We start from the raw sequence: 22735 nt of genomic DNA, 5'->3' as shown, positions 1-22735 counted from the left end.
GGACTTCGGGAGGTCCAGAGAAGGTCCACTGCCGGTTCAGATAGAGGGGGAGGAGGTGGTCAACAAGTACAAGTACCTCGGGCTGTGGGTGGACAACAAACTGGACTGGTCATGCAACACAGAGCACCTGTATAAAAAAGCCCAAAGCCCACTGTACTTCCTCAGGAGGCTGAGGTCTTTCAACATCTGCAGGAAGCTCCTGAGGATGTTTTACCAGTCGGTGGTTGCTGGAGTACTTTTCTATGCTGTGGTGTGCTGGGGGAGCAGCACAGCGAAGAAGGACTCATCCAGGCTGGAAAAACTGATCAGGAAGGCTGGCTCTGTGGTCGGCATGAAGCTGGACACTCTGGTGTCAGTGGCAGAGAAAAGGACACTGTCTTCTCCCAAAGACAAGAACCAACAGACTTAAAAACTCCTTTGTCCCACACGCCATCAAACTGTTTAACTCCTCTCTGGAGGGGAAACAGGAGGACAAAGGAGGGGGGAACAAATAAACTGTAGTGCCTCTTCACTTCACTGTGCAATACTTTTTGTGCAATACTTTTTGTTAATAGTCAACAGTGCAATAGACTTCAATACTTGAAATGTGCAATTCCCTTGTATTCTTATTCCTATTTATACTATTTATTTATCCCCTTCGTATATTTTATTTATATATGTCTCTGTATTTATATGTGTGTATATATATAATATTCTGCTCACGTTCTGTAACTTCTGTCGGTGCTGTGCTTTTGGAAACCGAATTTCCCAGAGGAACCCACCCGAGGGATTAATAAAGTTTTATCTTATCTTATCTCTTATCTTATCTCTTACCTGTCCAGGGTGTACCCCACCTTTCACCCTATGGTAGTTGGGATAGACTCCTGACAAGGATTGGAGAAAGAGAATGGATGGATGATCCAGCAGATACCCTGGATGCTCTTTATGTTCTCCAAAACCTTGACAGAACTGCTTCTAGCTCCACTGCACTGATGAAACGGACCAATTATGAGCTTCCTTCAAGCTGGAAGCCATCAGTTACCGATGTGTGAATGTTGGCACCCTCTGCTGTTCAGAGCAGAGACTGCAACACCATCTCTCCTCAAATGACGAGACAAAAAGTGACCTTCAGACCTTTTCTTCATTAAGAGTTTCCTCTGCACAGCTTTGTACCAAGCTGCTCACTCTTTAACAAAGCTGTTGCAGTTTTTGCCATTTACCTCTTGGAGAGTTAAAGATTAACTTCAGATTAAAACATTAGAACCATGTCAATGTAATTTAATTAGAGTTACTTTCATTTCAAAAAGTAATCTAGTAAAATGTTCTTGTTAGCAGGGACAGAGCGGACTTTCTGACAGGTACTACAAGTTGTCTGTAAGATGAAATGCTGAGCTTTTATTTTAGATTATATACACAGTTTTCTCAGCACAAAATCAAGTAACTGAACGTAAAATATAATTAAAACCATGCAAAAAAAGATTATTTTACACAATTATGAACAAAGTTAAAACAATAGAAGGTGCCCTGGCATTTAAAACTCAGAAATTAAATGATGAAATATTAAATTAGCTTTCAGATTGCGAAAGAATTTTTAATAACTTTCATTTGGTTTCTCCACGACCCTCTCACTGATGTTAAAGTGCTGGCTATGTTTGAGATTACACTGCAGGTCCTGAATCCAATGTGTTAAAATGACTATAAAAACCAATTAAGCAAGCTAACCCAGGGTCTGAACAATGTAACTGTTGGTATATTGTGCAATTATTTATAAGTTAGAAGATTACATACGTCAGAGTGGATCCAGGAGATGTCTGCAGTGTCAGCTTTAGTAAAAGTTGGCAACAAGACTGACAAAATATAACTATAGATTATTTTGATAGTGAGAAAGTCTAGTAGTCATTGTTGAGAGAATGATTACTGATTAAATAGTATATAATCGATACTGGAGGAAGGTTCAGGAGATCATACAGACAATCTGAATTAAATTTAAAAATGGTATACCTGTACAGCGTGACCTATAATGTAGTCCCTGAAGGGAACCTCTAATAACAAACAGCCTGTCTAAAAATACTGAAAACCTGACTTCTGAAGTGTTTCTCTAACAGGAGGACATTCTTTAGACTCAGCACAGAAAGACTGAAGAATTGGACCCAAAAACAAATCCTGGATAAAGAGGTTCAGTGAATGTGGTGTTGAAGGTGTGGAGGTGGATCAAAGTGTAAGAGGAGACTCTGTAGAAGGACAGAGTGCCAGCAGGACAGTCCACATACACTGCTACTCTGTTAGAGACAGAGGAAGAGGAGTAGGAGGAGGAGGAGATGGATGTTCTTGTCTTATTGTGCCAAACAGAATAAGGACCATGATCAAAGCAGCTCAGACTCCATGAATGTTCGTTAAATCCAAGTTCACAGTAATATCTGTCTCCTTTCCTCCTGATTCTTCTGTAAGTCACTGATATATCAACCATTCCTCTCCACTTGACCTCCCAGTAACAGCGACCAGTCAGACCATTTCTACACAGCAGCTGAGGATACTGATCAAATCTATCTGGATGATCAGGATATGACTGAACCTCCTCCACATGTGTCACCTTCCTGTTGTTTTCAGACAGTTTGAGGTTTCTGTTTATTGTGTTTGTGTCGACTGTGAGTTGACAGGAATCTGATGGAGAGAACAAACACAATCCAGTTGCAGTTATTGATCATTGATTGAAACTTTGATGATGTCTCCTGACATCAGAGATGTGAATGAGTGATGTGACAGTTTGAAGATGGTTGAATGTGTGCTGCTTTGTTTTCATGAATCACATTAAAAACACACTTACACTTCCTCAGACCTGGTCTCAACCATCGGACTCCAGCAGGCTCCACCCTGAAAGGAGGAGGGGGGGTCAGACCAGCACAGTCTCTTTCAGCATGCACACATGGACATTACATCGCTCTCATACACATAATGTTAGATACTGATAAAGGAACAGTCCAACATTTGTATTTATTATCTTCACTGATTTTTGCTACAAGAATAACAATAGAAAGACATGATTCAAAGGTCCCTCTACCAGACATCTTACAAACAGGACTCAGGAATCGTTATTATCAATATTTCTTTGGTTTTCAGAAAGTTTTCAGTATTCTCTACAGCGATCAACATCTGGAATGTGCTTTAGGTGATGTATTTCTGCAGCTATTTCTGTACTTTGGCTTTCTTCAGTACTCAGATTTATGCCCTCCAGAAAACTTCACATTTAAAAGGGTTGGACTAACATTTGTTTTGCAGCTTGTTACACTTCGAATATTTCCGTTTGCCTTCAGACATGCTAGCTGACAGGAAGAATGCATTTACAAAGTAAATATTTTCACATTACATATAGCAGCTAGCTTGAGTCAGCTTCCTTACTTGGTCTTATAATAATGAATTCCAAAGATGCAGCTTTAATTAAGCTGGAATAATCAACATGTATATAGGGCTTGTGTACTGCTCTCACTGAAAACACATTAAATAACCTGTCTCATGCTACATTTAGCTTCCATTGCTGTTACCATGACTGGTCAGTGTAAAAACGGAGTTACTTCTGCATCTGCTCCACTGTTCTGTTGTGTTTTCTGACAACGGAAAATGATTTTTAAAAAAATGTACTAGAGAACAGAGTTCTTGTAAATTTGGCTCTATTTAAATCTAGTATATAGGTTTGCAGACATGTGACCCCTTACCATGTGACAATAACAGTTTGGCCATTGTGGATGTGTAAACATAGTGAAAAACCTACTAAACATGATGTAGATGAGATAAACTATGGCAACTATGCGTAAACCAACAAGCATATGTAATCTCTCTGCCTCCCATTCCACTTTTAAATATCCTGGGAACCACAAGTAAGCCAGCCGTCTGAGAGGGAAGTGTTCCATTAAGGTGATATGGTACTATGACCATGTCACCCCAATAATAATAAATAATTTAATAAATAAAAACTTAAAGTGGAATGTGCTGCTTTGCAACAATCCTGGCAGTAAATTAAGTGTGCTGAGAATATTGCAGACCAAGACTACGACCAAAAACTGAAATCCACTACAGTGTAGTTAAACTTTCCAAAGATAACCCAGGGTGGGGTATGTGTGGGTGAAACACTTGTGCGTAATGCTTCAGGAAGGCTGCACTGTCACTGCTCATACAGCAGACGTCTTTATTTCTATCCACAACTATTCATGAAAATATTTATTTTTCAAAATGGTTAAGTAAGATTGATCCTACATACTTAAAATTTAAACTTAATGTGTGTTCTCTATCTATTCGTGTGTGGCTGCAACAAGCCTCTCAATACCTCAGATTTTCCAGTTTCCAGCATGGATCATTCAGTCCAGCTGACAACCGTTGCATCCCTAAGCCTCCTGAGTGATTGTAACTCAGATCCAGCTCTTTCAGATGGGAGGGGTTGGAGCTGATAGCTGATGCAAGAGAAGTACAACCTTCTTCTGTGATCAGACAGCCTGACAAACTAGAGACACACAAATCAACAGATTCACAGAACTGCTGTGTGCTGTCAAATATGATAAAATGTTTCTAAAGTTTCTTGAAAGAGTAAATATACAATAACTGAGTAAGAGAGTAAGTTATAACCATGTCTTTCCTATCTAAATTTTAATTTGTGCAAAAAGCTCTTGATCTGACCTGAGAGTTTCCAGTGTACAATGAAGACTTTCAAGTCCCACTGAGAGAAGCTTCACGCCTGAATCTTGCAGGTTGTTGTTACTCAGGTCCAGTTCTTTTAGACTACAGGACTGGGAACAGAGAACTGTGGAAAGAGCTTCACAGCTTCTTTCTGAAAGGTTGCAGCAACTTAGCCTGAAGAAACAATACAAAATACAAATGGGTTTTATTTTTTCTTTAGTTGTAAGCTACTTTGTATCGTTTTTATTCACAAATAAATGCTATCTGTGTACTTACAGAGCTTTGCTGGAAGCTCTGACCACTGGAAGCATTCTCAGAAGGACCTCCTCTGAAGCAGAGTATTTCTTCATGTCAAAAACATCCAGATCTTCTTCTGATGACAGTAAGATGAAGACCAGAGCTGACCACTGAGCAGGAGACAGTTGGTCTGTAGAGAGACTTCCTGAACTCAGAGACTGTTGGATCTCTTTCACTAGACAACGATCATTCAGTTCATTCAGACAGTGGAGCAGATTGATGCTTTTCTCTGCAGACAGATTCTCCTTGAGCTTCTCCTTGATGTACTGAATTGTTTCCTGATTGGTCTGTGAGCTACTTCCTGTCTGTGTCAGCAGACCTCGTAGGAGAGTCTGGCTGGTCTGCAGTGAAAGACCCAGGAGGAAGCGGAGGAACAAGTCCAGGTGTCCATTTGGACTCTGTAAGGCCTTGTCCACAGCACTTTGATAGAAGTGTGTCTCTGTAGATTTTCTTGGTTTTGACCTCTTGGAGGCTGTCTGTTGCTCTTAAAGCAGAGTGACTCCAGAGTTGATGAAGGTCAGATGGACATGAAGAGCAGCCAGAAACTCCTGAACACTCAGATGGATGAAGCAGAACACCTTGTCCTGGTACAGTCCTCTCTCCTCTTTAAAGATCTGTGTGAGCACTCCTGAGTACACTGAGGCTGCTCTGATATCGATGCCACACTCTGTCAGGTCTGATTCATAGAAGATCAGGTTTCCTTTCTGCAACTGATCAAAAGCCAGTTTTCCCAGAGACTCAATCATCTTCCTGCTCTCTGGAGTCCAGTGTGGATCTGTCTCAGCTCCTCCATCATACTTGACCTTCTTTACTTTGGCCTGAATCACCAGGAAGTGGATGTACATCTCAGTCAGGGTCTTGGGTAGTTGTCTTCCCTCTCTGGTTTTCAGCACATCCTCCAGAACTGTAGCAGTGATCCAGCTGAAGACTGGAATGTGGCACATGATGTGGAGGCTTCGTGATGTCTTGATGTGGGAGATGATCCTGCTGGCTTGTTCTTCATCTCTGAATCTCTTCCTGAAGTACTCCTCCTTCTGTGGGTCAGTGAACCCTCTGACATATGTGACCATGTCGATACAGTCAGGAGGGATCTGACTGGCTGCTGCAGGTCATGTGGTTATCCAGAGGCGAGCAGAGGGAAGCAAGTTCCCCTGATGAGGTTTATCAGCAGCACATCCACTGAAGTGGACACTGTAACATCAGTCAGGTTCTCAGTTTTGTGGAAGTCCAGAGGAAGTCGACACTCATCCAGACCATCAAAGATGAACACAACCTGGAAGTCTTCAAAGCTGCAGATTCCTGCTTCTTTGGTTTCAGTAAAGAAGTTGTAATATATGTTTGCACTGATTGCCGATCACGCTTCAACTGAGTCGTCCTCGGTCAGAAGGAATGGCACTCCACAGTGACGTAGTTCAAGTAACTTTAATAAGGAGGAGGCAGATGACATCAACAGGGTGCACAGCTTTGGTGGGGAGGCGATTGCATTACAGCATTCACATGCAGGTAAAGGGAGTGTGATAGTGTATATGAGTGTGTGTGGTCATCTGTAAACAGAAAGAACAAACATTTATGAATACCAGTGTACTGCTTCTGCAGTAGTGTGGGTTTCCAGCGGAATGTTATATAGTCTGCCATAACCCCATGGCCACTAGATGGCACCCTAAGACCATAAATGAATTTCTAATTAGTATATACATTGGCAAACAGGACCTCTACAGATTACAACGATTCAGGTAATAAACATAGTAAGTAGTTACATCCACCTACAACCACAATGCTGCACAGTAGGTCGTATATTAAATGAGGTATCAGCTGCAACCAAGGCTGCCTGTAGTAGGCCAACAACGTAGCTTAGCGATAGCAACGGGACTAGCTTCTTACGTAGCAAATTACACAGAGCAGATTACACAGATAGAGTCAAACAATCATCCCTCTCTTCTTATAATACTCACATGATAAGCACGCACACAGGGTCAACACACACAGGAATGCAAGGAAAAACGTTAATCCTCCGACTCCTCCGACACACCTCTCATCTGTGCAGAACTGCGCTGAACACGTTCCCAACCGGAAGTACAGATACCGAGGTGCATCATGGGTAACGTAGTCTAAACAGTTAAAGTGAACAAGCGGACTTTTAACAGCCGCCCCTGTATTTGTATGCAAATACACTCATGCTAAAGTCCTTCTATTTTGAGACAGTATCATCTGAGTCCTCAGGAACTTTGGGCAGTTCCACCAGCTTAGTCACCGGGCGAACGTAGGTACTGTCTTTAACCTTGACCTCAGCAGCTCGAATGATGCCATCAGTCCCTGGAAAAACTTGGGAAATGGTACCCACAGGCCAAAGGCCTCTAGGCAGATTAGAGTCCACAATCATAACAGCTTGTCCCACGGCCATGTTGTCAGTGGACTTCCTCCATTTCTGTCGGAGTTGCAGTCCTGGGAGGTAGTTCTGTATGAACCGCTTCCAGAAGTGGTCACTGATGACCTGACTGTGTCTCCATCTTCTGGTTGAAAGAGTGCCTGAGGGGCCGTAAACTGCCTGGGGCAGTGCTGAATCATGCCGCCCCATCAAGAGAAGATTTGGTGTGATGGGATCTGGGTCAGCTATGTCAGCCGATGCATAGCCAAGCGGTTTTGAGTTCAGAATGCCCTCAACCTCTATGAGAGCGGTAAGTAGGACTTCTTCAGCTACCACTTGGTCCTTCAGGACTACTTGCAGAGCTGACTTCACTGCTCTGATTTCCCTTTCCCAGGCTCCTCCGAAATGAGGAGAGTGTGGGGGATTGAAGCAGAAGTTGATAGTCTGCTTGGCTAGTTGCTGCTTGAGGTCAGGCTCCATGTTTTCAAACGCCGTTTGGAGTTCTCTGTGACCACCTCTGAAATTGGTCCCTCGATCAGACCACATCTCGTACGGCTTCCCTCGGCGTGCGATAAATCTCCGTAATGACATAAGGAAGGAATCGGTGTCGAGGCTAGGGAGGAGATCAAGGTGCAGGCATCTGGTTGTAAGACACTTGTAGATAATTCCCCAGCGTTTCTCTCTTCTACGACCTATCTTTATCGTGTACGGCCCAAAACAGTCTACGCCCGTTGACCAGAACGGGGGCTTATAGAGTCTCAGCCGTGATGAAGGTAAGTCAGCCATTTTGGGTGTAGAAGGTGAGGCGCGCCATCTCCTACAGTCCACACACTGGTGCTGGTGCTTCTTAATGGCTTGACGTCCTCTGAGAATCCAATAGGTGCGCCGTATTTCCGCAAACAGCCTCTCTGCACCTGGATGAAGGAGCTGGTCATCATAAGTTTTTATGATGAGCTTCGTCAGGGGATGTTCAGCTGCTAACACAATGGGATGAATACTGTCTGGATCTAAGTCGGCGGCTCGACGGAGACGGCCTCCGACTCTGATGAGACCGGTCAGACTTTCATATTCAGGGGACAGCACGCTAAGACGGCTGTCTGAGCGCACTGGGTGACCGATCTGGAGGGCTTTGGCGTCCTCTGCGAAGCTGTCAGTCTGAGCCGAGCGAAGCAGCATGGTCTTGGTTTCTAACTGCTCCGCTGCTGTAATAGGAGTGTCGGCCGCCCCGTGTAGGATCCGATGTGTAGCAGCAATCAGCTCATCTAGTGTGGCATACTGTGTTGGATCCGGTAAGGTCGGGGATACCGAGGCGTGCCCACAGAATGCAGTCTTCCTGAGCTCTGCCTCACTGCATGCCGGGAACTCTGTTGGCAACTTAGGCCAGGTGTCAGCAGTTTGTGACAGGAAGGGTGGACCATGTGACCAACGATTGGGGACTGTTAGGTCGGCGAGATGTTTCCCTCTGGTGATGTCATCAGCGGGATTGAGGTCAGAGGTCACATACCGCCACTGTTCAGGTGATGTCAGCTCCTGTATTTCACAAATTCTAGTCCCCACAAATACCTTATAGCGACAGGAACTAGACTGGATCCACTGCAGCACCGTTGTAGAGTCTGTCCACAGGTAGATCGACTGCAGGCGGATGGTGAGCTCTGTCTGGAGTACTCTGGCCAACTGGGCTCCTGTGAGTGCTGCGCAAAGCTCCAACCGGGGCATTGACACCTGTTTGCGTGGGGCCACTCTGGAACGAGCCAACAGGAATGATGTGGCGATGGGCAGTTGTTGCTCGATTACTCGAAGATAAGCCACAGCCCCATAAGCCTTTTCTGATGCGTCACAGAATATGTGAGCCTCGTATGTCACATTGCTGGAGTTGTGAGGAGGAGCATAGCAGCGGGGAATGGTGACATGCTGAAGGTGTGACAGCTCACCTTCCCACTCAAGCCAGGACTGTAGTAGATTCCCTTCGATGGGCTCATCCCATCCTCTCTCGGTGCTCCACAGGGCCTGTACAATCAGCTTGGCCCTTGTAGTGTAGGGACAAATGTAACCTAGGGGGTCATACTGGGTAGCTAGTACCTTGTACACATTGCGCAGCGTGACCGTGGAGTAGGTTATAGGGCGGTGCTTATATCCCAGGACATCTGTAGGGCAGTGCCAGCTGAGTCCTAATGTTGACTCTTGTGGGTCGAGACTTTTGAAGTTCAACCAAAGCTCGCAGCTCTCTGATCTAGCTGAAGCGGGCAGGTGAGCAACTACTTCGGGCACGTTGCTCGCCCACTGACGTATCTCGAATCCTCCTTGACTGAGTAAATCTCTCATTCGGTCGATGAGCTGCTTTGCCTCTTCTGGATTGGACAGGGACTGTAAACAGTTATCCACATAGAAGGCTGTGTGGACAGAGTCACAGATGTCCTTGTGGGTGTCTTCGTGCTCCCTTGCATGTCTCTGTAGGGCGAAAATAGCACAACAGGGGCTACATGTCGTGCCGAAGGGCAAAACTCTCCACTCATATACGTCTGGGGGCCGGTCAGTTTCACAATCCCTCCACAGAAACCGCAGTAGAGGACAATCCTCTGGGAGCAGCCGAATCTGATGAAACATGGCTTTGATATCTCCACTCACGGCCACAGGGTGTTGGCGGAAGCGGAGTAATACCCCCAGCAGAGTGGGCCCCAAGGGAGGTCCTGGTAAGAGGTAGTGGTTCAGGACGGTCCCCTGAAACTCAAATGAACAGTTGAAGACCACCCTAGCCTTATTGTTGTGATGCACCATGTGGTGGGGTACATACCATGACTCGGAAGAGCTATGTGTCTCTTCTGGGCTCAGCTTCACAACATAACCAGAATCCACTAACCTGTGGATCTCCTGGCTGTATGTGAGAGTCAGATCAGGATGCTTGGCCAGCTTACGTTCGGTAGATCTGAGGAGGCCTTTTACTGCTTCAGGAGAGACACTCATCCGTGGAAAGTCCCTTCTTCTCAGCAGCGGAGTGGCGTATCTCTCGACATCATCTACTGGGACTCTGATGGTCTTTGTTTCCAACATAGCTAACGCCTCTCTGTCCTCCTTTGACCGTGTGACCTCCTTCTCTGTCCTGTAGGGGGAAGCATCTAGTTGCCACAAACGCTTCACATCTTGATGCAAGGTCTCTGCAGGAGAAAGGCACATGTTCAGGCACTGCAGGTCCCCCTCAGATGTAGGCATACTACTGGCCGGCCCCTGGATGGCCCATCCGAGCTTGGTGCAGACGGCTACCGGCCCTTTGGACGACCCCCGAAGGACAGGACGGACAGGGGTGATGAGATGAGCGTTATCTGAGCCAATCAGCACCAAAGGTTGGACCTGGTTGAATCCTTCAATCTGGGCTTTCTGCAAGTGAAGATACTTCTTCTTCAGCTGGTCAGCTGGACATGACTGAGTAGCTAGACTCAGCTGGTCGGCTGTGAAGGCATGTGTTACTTTGTACCTCACTTTAGGCTTAGCCCTTGGTGACACCTGAAATGAGACAAAGCCTCCCTTCATCTGGATTACATCTCGACGGATAGTTCTTAGTGAGAGTGTTGCTTCCTGCTGTTCCAAACCTAGAGATTTAACTGCCGCAGGAAGCACAACAGTCTTCTCTGAGCCGTCATCAAGTACGGCGAATGTGTCCAGAGATTTGCCACCATGATGTAGTTGGATGGGCACTACCTTAAGCATAACACGACCTGAGTGACTTGAATAGTCTAGGTAGACCATACTAGTACTCACAGTTAGTATGTTAGGGTCCCGCTTCTTGGCCTCAACCAGGTCATGGAGCACCGACAAATGCTGGTCACCACAGGTGCTGCACGGCTTCTTCAGTGTACACTGCTCTGGAGAATGTTTACGGCCACAGCGCCAACATTTGGCCTTCCCTGTAATCCAGGTAGCCATAGCTTTGAGGTCTAGCCTCTTGAATCCATCACAGCCATTCAGATAATGCTCTGTCCCCTCGCAGTATGGACAATAAGGTTTGAACTTCTGTCTCTTCTTTGGTTGGACTGTTGGATCTGGAGCTGTAGATTCTACCTCCTGTCTTAGCTGGGCTTGAGGTGGATTTGGGCCGTAGTAGATGGAAGCAGATTTGTTGTGTGGCTTGAGCCCTGCTGAGGCTTTGAGTAGGTTCTTCTCTGGACGTGACCTGTCAGGGGGCATTTGGGAGGCTTGTCTGGACAGCTGAAGGACTTGGGATTTCCGTTCGAGCCATTCTGAGAAGTCGTACATATTGTATGTTCGGCTGCTCCCAGTGCGGATGATCCCCCGGGTGATACAGTACTCGATGAAGCTGTCTCTGTAGTTCAGGGGGAGCTTGGTAAGCAGTCTGTCCACATGTGAACCACAATGGAGCTCACTGGCTGCTACTTCATCCATGGTACTGAGAAGCCCGACCAGGCTGGACACAGACAGGGACAGGTCTTCAATAGCTTGAGAGTCTCCGGTTCTAATAGGGGGGCAGTTTAATATAGTGCTAAGCTCACTTTGGACTAACTGCCTTGGCTGTCCATACCTCTGCTCTAGCGCCCTCATTGCACTAGTGTAGGGAGTGCGGTCATGAATGTAGCGCTTGGCTACCTGTAGGGCGCTGGGATGCTCTAGATGATCTAGGAGGACCTGATACTTGTAATCTTCTCCCAGATGAGAATGTGGCCCTAAGGTGCTGTCCAGCCCTTTCTTTAATAAGGCGAAGTCACTCTCTCTGCCCGACCTGAAGATCACCAGCTTAGGCTTTGGAATGCCATATGAAGACGCCACCATCATCTCCATCAGGTTTGGTAGAGGTGTTCCTGCCGGGGAAGTTGTGGCCACCTGTGGATTATGGTGTTCAGCAGCGGAAGATGATGAATAGTTACTTCCTGAGGGATAAGGAACATAGTATTTGCCAGCTGGATCAGGCAAAGCTTCAGGATGCAGTATGCGGGGCACAGGGTGATGAGCTTCTGCCCACTGTGATGGCTGGGTCACAAGTTCTGGTGGACGTGAAGGTTGGTAGGTAGGATCAGCAGGATGTGGTGGTTGCTGCAAGTACACAGGATTAGCTGGATGTCTGGCTTGGAAGACGGGAGCAGCAGGATGTGACGTCTGCCACAGACTCACTGGGTCTACAGGCTGTGATAGCTGGTGTGCTGAAAGATGAGCACGTCGTAGTGGCTGATCAGCTGGGGCTGCAGGATGTAATAGCTGCATCCGGTCTGGCCTGCCCATAAGGAGATGATGTTCCGATTGCTGATATGAGAAGGGTTCAGCAGTGCATCGTTCAGGTCTCCTGAGTGGCGTCGATGCAGCTACATAAGTGGCAGGGTGCAGCACTGGCTGAGTGTGAAGGCTCACTTTACGAGGCGGTGATGGAGCAGACGTTGCCACTGGCGTCAGCATGTTCACAGGTGTTGTGGTGTCCTGCTCTGAGGGTACTACTGGCACAGTTAGTGGCTCTGTGGTCTCATGTAACACCTCACTGCTAGGTTGTAGCGGTGGAGCTTGTGTTATGGAGGAAATATGTTGGCGTTGTTCTAACGCTCCTGTTTCTGGGGGAAGAGGACTGCCAGGTTTGGAAGCCTGCTCCAAACGCTCCACCCGCTCCAGTAATGTACCACGAGTTTCCTCCATAGATACTTGCAGTTGAGTCATGTGTTGGAGGACACTGTTCCAGACTGATTCCATCTTCTGCCATCTCTCTTCCTCTTCATAGTCGGAGCTGCTTGAACTACTTGGAGCTCTAGATGACTTGGATGGCTCAGTTAGATTGTGCTCATAGTCCACCAGATGTCCCGGAAGTTTCTTCTCCCGCTTTGGACGTGGGCTACTCGATGCACCTCTATCCTGAGGGTTTGCCATCTCATTAACTCAGCCAAGGCAAATCCGGCTCGAAGGACCACTTGTAATATATGTTTGCACTGATTGCCGATCACGCTTCAACTGAGTCGTCCTCGGTCAGAAGGAATGGCACTCCACAGTGACGTAGTTCAAGTAACTTTAATAAGGAGGAGGCAGATGACATCAACAGGGTGCACAGCTTTGGTGGGGAGGCGATTGCATTACAGCATTCACATGCAGGTAAAGGGAGTGTGATAGTGTATATGAGTGTGTGTGGTCATCTGTAAACAGAAAGAACAAACATTTATGAATACCAGTGTACTGCTTCTGCAGTAGTGTGGGTTTCCAGCGGAATGTTATATAGTCTGCCATAACCCCATGGCCACTAGATGGCACCCTAAGACCATAAATGAATTTCTAATTAGTATATACATTGGCAAACAGGACCTCTACAGATTACAACGATTCAGGTAATAAACATAGTAAGTAGTTACATCCACCTACAACCACAATGCTGCACAGTAGGTCGTATATTAAATGAGGTATCAGCTGCAACCAAGGCTGCCTGTAGTAGGCCAACAACGTAGCTTAGCGATAGCAACAGGACTAGCTTCTTACGTAGCAAATTACACAGAGCAGATTACACAGATAGAGTCAAACAATCATCCCTCTCTTCTTATAATACTCACATGATAAGCACGCACACAGGGTCAACACACACAGGAATGCAAGGAAAAACGTTAATCCTCCGACTCCTCCGACACACCTCTCATCTGTGCAGAACTGCGCTGAACACGTTCCCAACCGGAAGTACAGATACCGAGGTGCATCATGGGTAACGTAGTCTAAACAGTTAAAGTGAACAAGCGGACTTTTAACAGAAGTGATGAACAAGTTCCACCAAGCTGAACTTTTCCTCTTTCAGCACATTCAGCTCTCTGAAAGTGAATGGAAATATGAACTGGACGTCCTGGTTGGCTTTGTCTTCAGCCCAGTCGAGGGTGTATTTCTCTGTTAAGACTGTTTTCCCAATGCCAGCCACTCCCTTTGTCAGGACTGTTCTGATTGGTTCATCTCTTCCTGGTGAGGCTTTAAAGATGTCCTCTTGTCTGATTGTTATTTCTGGTCTGTCTGGTTTCCTGGATACTGTTTCAATCTGTCTGACCTCATGTTCATCATTGACCTCTTCAGTCCCTCCCTCTGTGATGTAGAGCTCTGTGTAGATCTGATTCAGAAGGGTTGTGTTTCCTGCTTCAGCAATTCCCTCAAACACACGCTGGAACTTCTTCTTCAGCTTATATTTAAGGTTTTGCTGACGAACTCTGCTGGGAGTTCCTAAAAGAACAACAGACCAAAGATATAAACTAAGTATTTATAAAGTTCAGGCAATGATTTTATTGCCCTAAATCATTAGCATTTCAATACATGTCGGTCCATCTTTTGATATATTAGTAAATGTTTCATTTATTCAGCAAAAGAAAATCTTTAGAGAAATCCTTACTGCTCTGCACACGGTCAACCAGCTCCTCCTGCTTCATTCTTCTTAGGAAGTTTACTGTGATTTTCAGAACTGCCTCTCTGCTGCTCCTCCACTGCTCTTCATTTTCACAATGCAATACTGTTTCATCCTCCATCTCACTGTCTTTGTAATCTAGACTCAGAACCTTCTGGATCTTCTTCAGCTCGTTCTTCACAAAAGTGATGATGTTGTCCTCCAGCAGCTGGAACAGAATACTTTATGAATGACCCAATCAGACTGAAATCGTGGAGCCAAACATCAGATTCATGTTGGACACACTGACAATCCACTGGTCTACAAAGGGCAGCATGGAGATGACTGTGAACAGAATAGATGTGAAAGTAGTTGTTGTACATGTACAGACCATAAATATGGAGTCCAGGTGTGTTAGATGCTGCTGGTCAGACTGACCAGCAGTGATGGGAATAACGGCGTTACAAGTAACGGCGTTACTAATGGCGTTATTTTTTTCAGTAACGAGTAATCTAACTAATTACTATTCCTATCGTTACAACGCCGTTACAGTTACTAACAAGAAAATGCGGTCTGTTACTATTTTTCAACAAACAGACGGTTGAAGCTGTGTTCAGCTTACCGCATCTTATATCAGTTGCACGGAAGTAGCTGACTACGTAAGTAATCTGGATGCTACAGCTTTAAGCAGCTGCGCGCTCCCGCGGACGGCAATCACAATCACTGTCTAGCACAACACCTGGAGCTAAGGGGGCAAAACAATCGCATAAGTGCTGCTGTTTGACTGAGGAAGAATAAAGTAGTCGTGGTAAGCCAATCACATGACCACTTAAAGACAAAGCAACAAGGTGATATATACCAGTTTTTAAATTGTGTTGATAGGCCACGTAAAACCAGAGTCACGATAAACAATATATACGCGGCGTTTTTTCCTCAATAGTTTCGTCACGTTAGCGCTAGCAAGCAGTCTCTGCTTATGAGCAAAAAAAAAAAAACAGGGGAAGTTTTAGGAGTGACGGCGAGAGAGAGAGAGAGAAAGAGAGAGAGAGAAAGAGAGAGCAGAAAGAGAGAGATTTGTGACGTTTAGCGTGTTTGGAGTGTGTAGTTAATGTGTTGTCTTGTGTAGTTAGTGTGTAGTGTTGTGGATAGTTTTGTGTTGTGTGTCAGAACAATGAGGCGACTGCTGTCTCCAGGTAGAAACAGGAGTGATACACCTGCTGCTGTCAGACCTGCAGGTATCAGGCTGTGATGTTCTCCTTTATAGTGAACAAATTATTTTTTTGGAGTGGCACTAATAATTTGTGTGGCATCTTATTGAATGCAGAACAGTTGATTGTTCTGTAAATAGTTTGAAATGATTATTTTAAAAAAGGGTAAAAGGTAAATGGATGCAAATAACTTTGTTTGCAAAACTTGTGCATAGGATTTTAAAATTGACAATTTTATATTTGCATTTAAAGTTATGAAATATGATTCATTAAAGATGTTTGTGGTTGTTACAGTAAAAAATATAACTTTTTCTACTCTGATTTTATGGTTTTTGTCTAATTTTATATCAATTGTGTTAATACAGTATGTCAAAATGAAAACATGACTGTAAATTCAGACACGTGAGGTTGTGCTGAAAAGGATGATACCAAACAAGGCAAAGTAAATAGTTTTTAAAGGTAAAATGTGGAGGGAAAATCAAAAGTAGTTAAAAATGGGCAATTATACCCTGGACCCCAGAGGGTTAAATGTTTTTTTTAAAGTAATGCAATAGTTACTTTTCAAGTAATTAATTACTTTTAGAATATTGTAACTCAGTTACTTTTTTGAAGAAGTAACTAGTACCTATAATTGAATTACTTTTTCAAAGTAACTTGCCCAACACTGCTGACCAGTGGGAACCTCTGAGCTCTCCTGGTCCACTCTGTGGAGGAATCATAAAGAATTAGATTGCACTATCTCTGTCCAGATACCCATCCAGCCACGTAAAATGGTCACCTGGTTCTGAATGTGCCATTTACACTTTCCAAATAAATTAACAGTCATAACTGCAAAGATCACAGTCATGCCTGCTTACTCAAGTTGCCGCAAATCTTAGTTTAACACTTTTGTGATTCATTTAAATTAAAACATTTTGCAGTTTGAAATGGATAGTCCAAATGTAAATACAGACACTTGTCTCATGTGCAGTATTTATTTAGTTACCTAGTTAAGCAATTTTAAGTGCAAAAGGACAGAATCAACCTGGTCTAAATGAGTGACTACGCAAACAGCACTACCTGCACCTACAAACTACAATTTTTTTATAATATGCAATTAGATTAGTCACAGCTGATATATTTTTTATATTTTATATACTGTTTCGTGGGATTGTGCAATCAAAGCAACAACATCATCACCTCTCAACCTGAATGTAGGGAATAAACCACACCTTATTTATGTGAAGCTGCAGTGTGTTATTTTCATAGTCTCTTGTTTCTTGTGCATTATGTTCAGTTTTCTTCCCCTCTTGCTTGTTAGTTGATTCCATTCACCTGCCCCTTGTTTCACCAGCTGTGTCTCTTTCTCTAATTATCTGTGTGTATTCAAACCCTCATTTTTCTCATTTCCTTGCGCTGTTTTACTGTTTCTCTGTCTGAGTCTCACATGCTACCTGCTTGAGCAACACGTTCTCACTCCCAACTCGTCAAATGTGTGACGCATGGTCAGGCTCCCTCTGCTTCACTTATCGACGCGCAGGGTACCCCCCTGGCGTCGAGAATTGACGTGCAGGGTCCTGCTATTGAATACTATACTGATCCCTAATCGTTGTTTACTGATGACAAGAAATTTCCGCAGAAGAGCCTGTTGTTCGTACATTTATACATTTCTGAAATCACATTGTAGTGACGTGTACTGAACACAATATATTATATAATGTAAACAACTACCTGAGAAACAGCAGATACAGCAGATAAATTAATTATAGGCCATTACTTTTGTATCGTTTATTGCATTTATGGAGGGAGAGGTGTATGCTGGGTAATGGCACAGCTAGCGACCGGGTGACTTTATTCACCCGCTTCGGCTGTTATCAGTCCATACAATGGGCGTTATTAGCAGAAATCAGTCCCATAGATATGGACCATCCACCTGCTAGATTGTTCAGAAGGTTGTTATCATCCATCCAGATGGAGGATCACTGACAGGAGCGTGGAAGACTCCAGAATCCACTCTGGCTGGAATCCGGTGGATACAGCAGTGTTACAGGTAAGACCATTTAACCGGACAGCATTTATAGAATGACTATTAAAAGTCAGCGAGTGTCAATAATGTTAATGTGGTTATGTTAGTAATACACGGAGTGCTGATATAACAGCTTTAAGATGCATTTGTAGATATTATTACGTGTTTTACCGTCTTTATGGTGCTAGCTTAAAGTTACGGTGTAAACGTTAGCTTATATTGTAGTAAAGCTGTTACTGTTTAAACGATGTTAGGACAGAAATATTAGCTTCTGTCATGACTGATGAAGTTACTAGTTAATAAAGTTTCCAGTAAAACGATTAATTGCAGCCACAGATTGACAGTAAATATCCAGATTAGCTTCAATCCATCTGTAATGAATATGTGCGGGTTTCAGTGCTTCGTTTAAACTGTATGATACTTATACTGACCCAGGGTCAGTGTAAAATACAATCCTAGCTGTGTGAACAAAGCCTGGCTCCTTTAATCCTGCATGACAAACCTCAGGATGCAGGTTATTATTACTCTTTCCTGCTGGCACACCTGTCACACCTGAGAGTCAGCTAGAAACTTACAGTGACGTGGACATCATGCAAAGACTGCCAGACTCTGTAATACTGTAAATGATCAGTGACTCAAGTTAACACTAAACTTTAAACAGTACCTCTGTGTCTCTGTGTGTGCTGAACATCTGGAATCAGATTAAGTCAGGCTGCATCAGCTGAATCTGTTATTTGTAAATATCAATATTTTTTATTCAGGTGTGGGGATAATATGTAAGACTGCAGTGAAGCGATGTACCAGATTAATCCCTGGCCAAAGGTATCGTACTTAAATCAGACTACTGATCCAGCCACATCAGCCTTTTGTGAGGTCTGTTTAAAGTAGACTAAAAATGAACTGCAGGTTCCTGAGAGGTGGACTGAGAGCACAGAAACACATGTTCACACATACAGCTGCAGCAAGCTTACATTAATTTTAAATAGATTTGTTACTCTGAAGTCTGTCTCTCTGTTAGTCCTCTGACAGACTGGTACCTGTCCAGGTGTGCTCTGCCTGTGACTACTGGGACAGGCTCTGGCTCCTGTAATAGAAATTTTCTATTATTCTCATTTAAAGTATTTAAGTGCTTATGCATATGCTTATTTGTGACACTGTTATAGACTGTTCAGTGAAAGTTTCTAAAACTAGATGAACTTACTTCAGCATCAGCAGTTTGAGAAAACAACTCCCTTTACAGGTGCTGATAAGGCCAAGGGCACAAAACAGCGTAACCATTGATCCGTTAGGTTTCATAGCGAGGCGCGGGAAGTGTGGTAGGATCAGTTTGTAACTTCCTCCCTCTTCCTTGGAGTGCATAAAGGAGTAGGAGCACGACTTCTGTGGCAGAGCTGACATGATTGTGAACTGTGATGTTTGATGTGTGTTGGCTCTCCTGCGCGCAGTAATAAATAGCTTGATCACAGCTCTTTCTGTGTTGCAGACTTTATTTACAAACTTCCACGATACCCCCCACCCTCCCACTGTGAACATGAATTGAATATTCAGAAGAAAATGAATGGATAGACTGACATTTGTTTAAATACTTCTAGAAATCTGAGCTGTTGGTGTGGTAATAATATTAGAGCTAGCAATCTTTCTTACTGAATCTCTACTGTGAGTCACGTTACCTGAGATTAATTCTATGTTTACCTGACAGCCTGGAGAAATGCGCTGTGTGAAGGATGTAAATCAAATCAAATTTTAACTACTTACAGTTAAAGAACTTGTTCATATTTAATTGTAACATGAACCAATGATTTTCTGATTGCTGATTCTAAGATAGTCTTTGTGGAAATCCTGTTTGACTTTTTGTCATTTTAATTCTCTTTTCCATTTTCCAGAACAGTTCTCCACAGTCGCTGTCCACATGGGTCAGTGGGACCAAGCAGCACTCTGCTAATGTGAGACTCTGATCAGCAACATCCAGCAAGACCCAGGCAGCGTTTTCTATCTCCCAGCTGGAGTTTTTTGTTTGTCTGTGACTGGAGAGTCAGATTTTTGTTGAAGCTGGAGGAACAGAGAGGTAAGTCAGTTTGTAGAGATCCCTCCCACCCTGGCTTTTATGTGGCAGATTTCTTACCTGAAACAGTAATATTTCAGTGACTGCTGCTTATACCACAGGTTAATACACGCTACTGATCCCTGATGGGAGAATCTTCACCTCTGCCAACAAAGAAGCCTGGTGGATGTTTGTTTACAGACTGATGATGGGACATCATGCTCTGCATCTTCACAGTTTGTCTCTTGATTATTATTCATACACAGTAATGTGAAGTATGCTTATATCTAGTATAACTGGACCAACGTGGTGCTCTTCATTTATGGAGGCTGTTTGAGTCTGAATGTTGAATGTTGTGTATCTCGTGTTCTCTGGGCTTTGTTGTCCTCAGTCTTTTTGCAGGATCAGAAAACAAAACCAGGATGACCGTAAATGTTTCTTCTCCAATTGGATGATGATAAGACTGTGACACGGTATGCCACCTTTAGTCTTGTGATGAAGCAAAGCTCAGGATGAAGTGTGATTAAATGGTACCCACATGTGTGCTGCTGAGAAGGATGTACAGGGGCACCTGCAGCCAAATCCAAGCCTCCTCAGGTTAGTTGTAGTTGCAGAATGCCATAGGACTGAGACAGCTGAGGCATCAAATGTTTGATTAAACGGATGAAAAGGTTTCTTCCCTGTAATTATCACTTTTTAAAATCTTTGGCAACTTCAAGTCTGTCAGCGTGCTGAGGTCACAGAAACAAGAAAAGAAGCTTGACTTCAGAGTGTTATTTACAGTTTTCTGTCATCATGATCTCCCCTGAAGTTTATCACTATTAGGCAAGCAGTAAGTCCACAGTACTGTAATGATGATTCTGACTTTGGTCACAGTTGCATAATATTTTAATAATATACAATTATTTTTTGTAATTCATATTTTTTCTGTTAATCAAAAATTTACTTTGTGAAATTTGTATTTGAGAATGCAGAATGTGACAATATATTTTTGTTCAATATTTAATTTCTTTCAGTTGCAATTGTTAAATCAAAAATAAATAAAAATATATTCTAATTTAGCAAACTAATTTATCAAAAATATATATATACATATATCTGTATTAGTTTTTATACATTAATTTGACACCTGTATTGAAAATACTATATTGTATTCATACGGAATCAGTATGGTATCATTGTTTGTCTGATTGCTGAAACTAAGAGCAAGTTTGATCTGTTTAAATCTAAAGTATCCAAAGTTGAGCTCTAATGTTTCTTCACCCTTGTGTGTGTGATATGTGATTTCCTACATGCTGGCAGAGCAGAGCGGCCGTTTATGCTCACAGATGGAGACGGTGTGAAGAGACGGTGGTGTTTCCTCAGAAGAACTAGCAGAGTCACCAAGGGCACCAGTCCATCTCACCACCTTGACTTGCTGATCAGTGGATACACTTGTCTCCCCTTTAAAGGAGATACTCTTAGAGAGCAACGATCTGAGTCATCCCTAAATGTTAGTGCTTTCAAATACACAAACATTTTTAAAGGACAAAAACGAACATCCAACTTTGACTGTAATACAATTAAATCTTTGCATGTGTGTTTTCAAATTCTCAGATGGGCAGGATATCAGTCTTGGACTGTCTAACCTGCCGGAGCAGCACTGAATGACCACCACACATGAGCATGTTCCTGCAACATTCAGCAGCTTTGCTTTTGGTAAGTAGAGTTACCTAACTACAGTAACTATAAACACATGATATCCATTTCTAACAGCCTGGTTACTTCCTGTCAGTTATTTTAGAAACCATGTGGTCACCTGACCTAACACTGTTTCTTCTTCTTCCCCTTAATGTTGAAGTGTCAAATGTCCAACAGCTGGAGAGGAAACTAAACCAGTACTGGGCTGTTTCACCAACACGTGCCAGATGCTGTCCTTCATGGTGACATCACCAGAGACAGCCCCGCCCACCTCAGGACCTCGCCATTGATCATGATGATTATAATGATGACAGCGAGCGGAACTAAGACTGTAAAAATCAGAATGTTTAGATGCTTTCTAATTATTAATGAATACTGAGAGCCTCTTTCTGTGTTTTGTCTGTTTGGGTTTTTTTTTTTTTTTACCTCATTTGTTACTAACAAAGTTCACCAAACCCACACATTTACATTCTGTATGTTTCCATCTTTACCAGCCACACTCTGCCTGCATTTAGAAAACAAACCTTAGAAATCGTCGTTTTTCTCTTTTGTAATTTTGTAATTCAGTGAATATACTGCACTGTTTCCTTTTATTGCGTCACACATGGCTTTAAGTTTTTTCAGTGTCCAGTTATTTTTTACTGCTGTTTGAATTCTCTGTATGTTTGACCCTGTAGACAGTTTGATGGACTGCTTGTCTTCCTGTTTGTAACCGCCGCCTGTTTTTGACTAAAGATTTGGATTTCTGACTTTAACACAGCCTCTGCGTGTCCTCCCTTTGTGTCCTCTTCCTCTGTGAATGTGTTGCATGTGTCACAGATTCATTTTATTAACAGCTTTCCCACAGTGAGTTGCATCAGCATTCATTCACAGCACATTTCAGAAGGATTCAGATTAATACAGTGATCTTATAGTCAGAATTATCCTGACAGACTGCCACTGTAAATTATCTTTCATCAGGTCAATTTTAAAGCTCAGTATTTCAAAGCAGGAGTTATGAAGAATCATATTGGCATTAGGACTGTAACAATATGTACTAACAAAGTCAAAGTTTTTTTTAATTATGCTAGAATATTGGAAGACAATCAACTTTTAGTGTTTTCTGCATATTAATTATACTGAAATAGAGATGGTGACCCTAACTGTACAGAAGCACTAAGCAACTGAC

The 22735-nt window shown here is 43.4% G+C and overlaps 2 protein-coding genes and 1 long non-coding RNA gene across 4 annotated transcripts; 1 reads left to right on the top strand and 2 right to left on the bottom strand.

The window, feature by feature from the left end:
• Window positions 1–1251: 1251 nt before the first annotated feature.
• Window positions 1252–13164, bottom strand: LOC134620310 (uncharacterized). The gene is made up of 6 exons (XM_063466399.1): window positions 6894–13164; window positions 4921–6485; window positions 4645–4818; window positions 4298–4471; window positions 2804–2850; window positions 1252–2640 (listed from the first exon to the last, which is right to left on the bottom strand). Exon 1 carries the CDS (start codon window positions 13160–13162, stop codon window positions 7130–7132), a length of 6033 nt encoding a protein of 2010 aa, XP_063322469.1. The 5' UTR covers window positions 13163–13164; the 3' UTR covers window positions 1252–2640; window positions 2804–2850; window positions 4298–4471; window positions 4645–4818; window positions 4921–6485; window positions 6894–7129.
• Window positions 13165–13313: 149 nt separating this feature from the next.
• LOC134620413 (NACHT, LRR and PYD domains-containing protein 3-like) lies at window positions 13314–17324 on the bottom strand. Its single transcript, XM_063466579.2, has 4 exons — window positions 17298–17324; window positions 14643–14862; window positions 13831–14476; window positions 13314–13422 (listed from the first exon to the last, which is right to left on the bottom strand). The coding sequence occupies exons 1-3, from the start codon at window positions 17322–17324 to the stop codon at window positions 14016–14018; spliced, it is 708 nt and encodes a 235-aa protein (XP_063322649.2). The 3' UTR covers window positions 13314–13422; window positions 13831–14015.
• Window positions 17325–17511: 187 nt separating this feature from the next.
• LOC134620429 (uncharacterized) lies at window positions 17512–22499 on the top strand. 2 transcript variants are annotated; one of them, XR_010092112.1, is made up of 7 exons: window positions 17512–17870; window positions 19730–19911; window positions 20010–20123; window positions 20279–20484; window positions 21195–21379; window positions 21484–21585; window positions 21728–22499. It is a non-coding gene; the product is annotated as an uncharacterized LOC134620429 (long non-coding RNA). The 2 variants fall into 2 exon arrangements; XR_010092111.1 differs by having other exon boundaries at window positions 21190–21379.
• Window positions 22500–22735: the final 236 nt, after the last annotated feature.

This window comes from Pelmatolapia mariae, linkage group LG23 (assembly GCF_036321145.2).
Source record: "Pelmatolapia mariae isolate MD_Pm_ZW linkage group LG23, Pm_UMD_F_2, whole genome shotgun sequence".
Taxonomy (NCBI): domain Eukaryota; kingdom Metazoa; phylum Chordata; class Actinopteri; order Cichliformes; family Cichlidae; genus Pelmatolapia; species Pelmatolapia mariae.
Note: the sequence above shows the minus strand (reverse complement) of the source record. Positions and strands in the feature narration are given on the sequence as shown.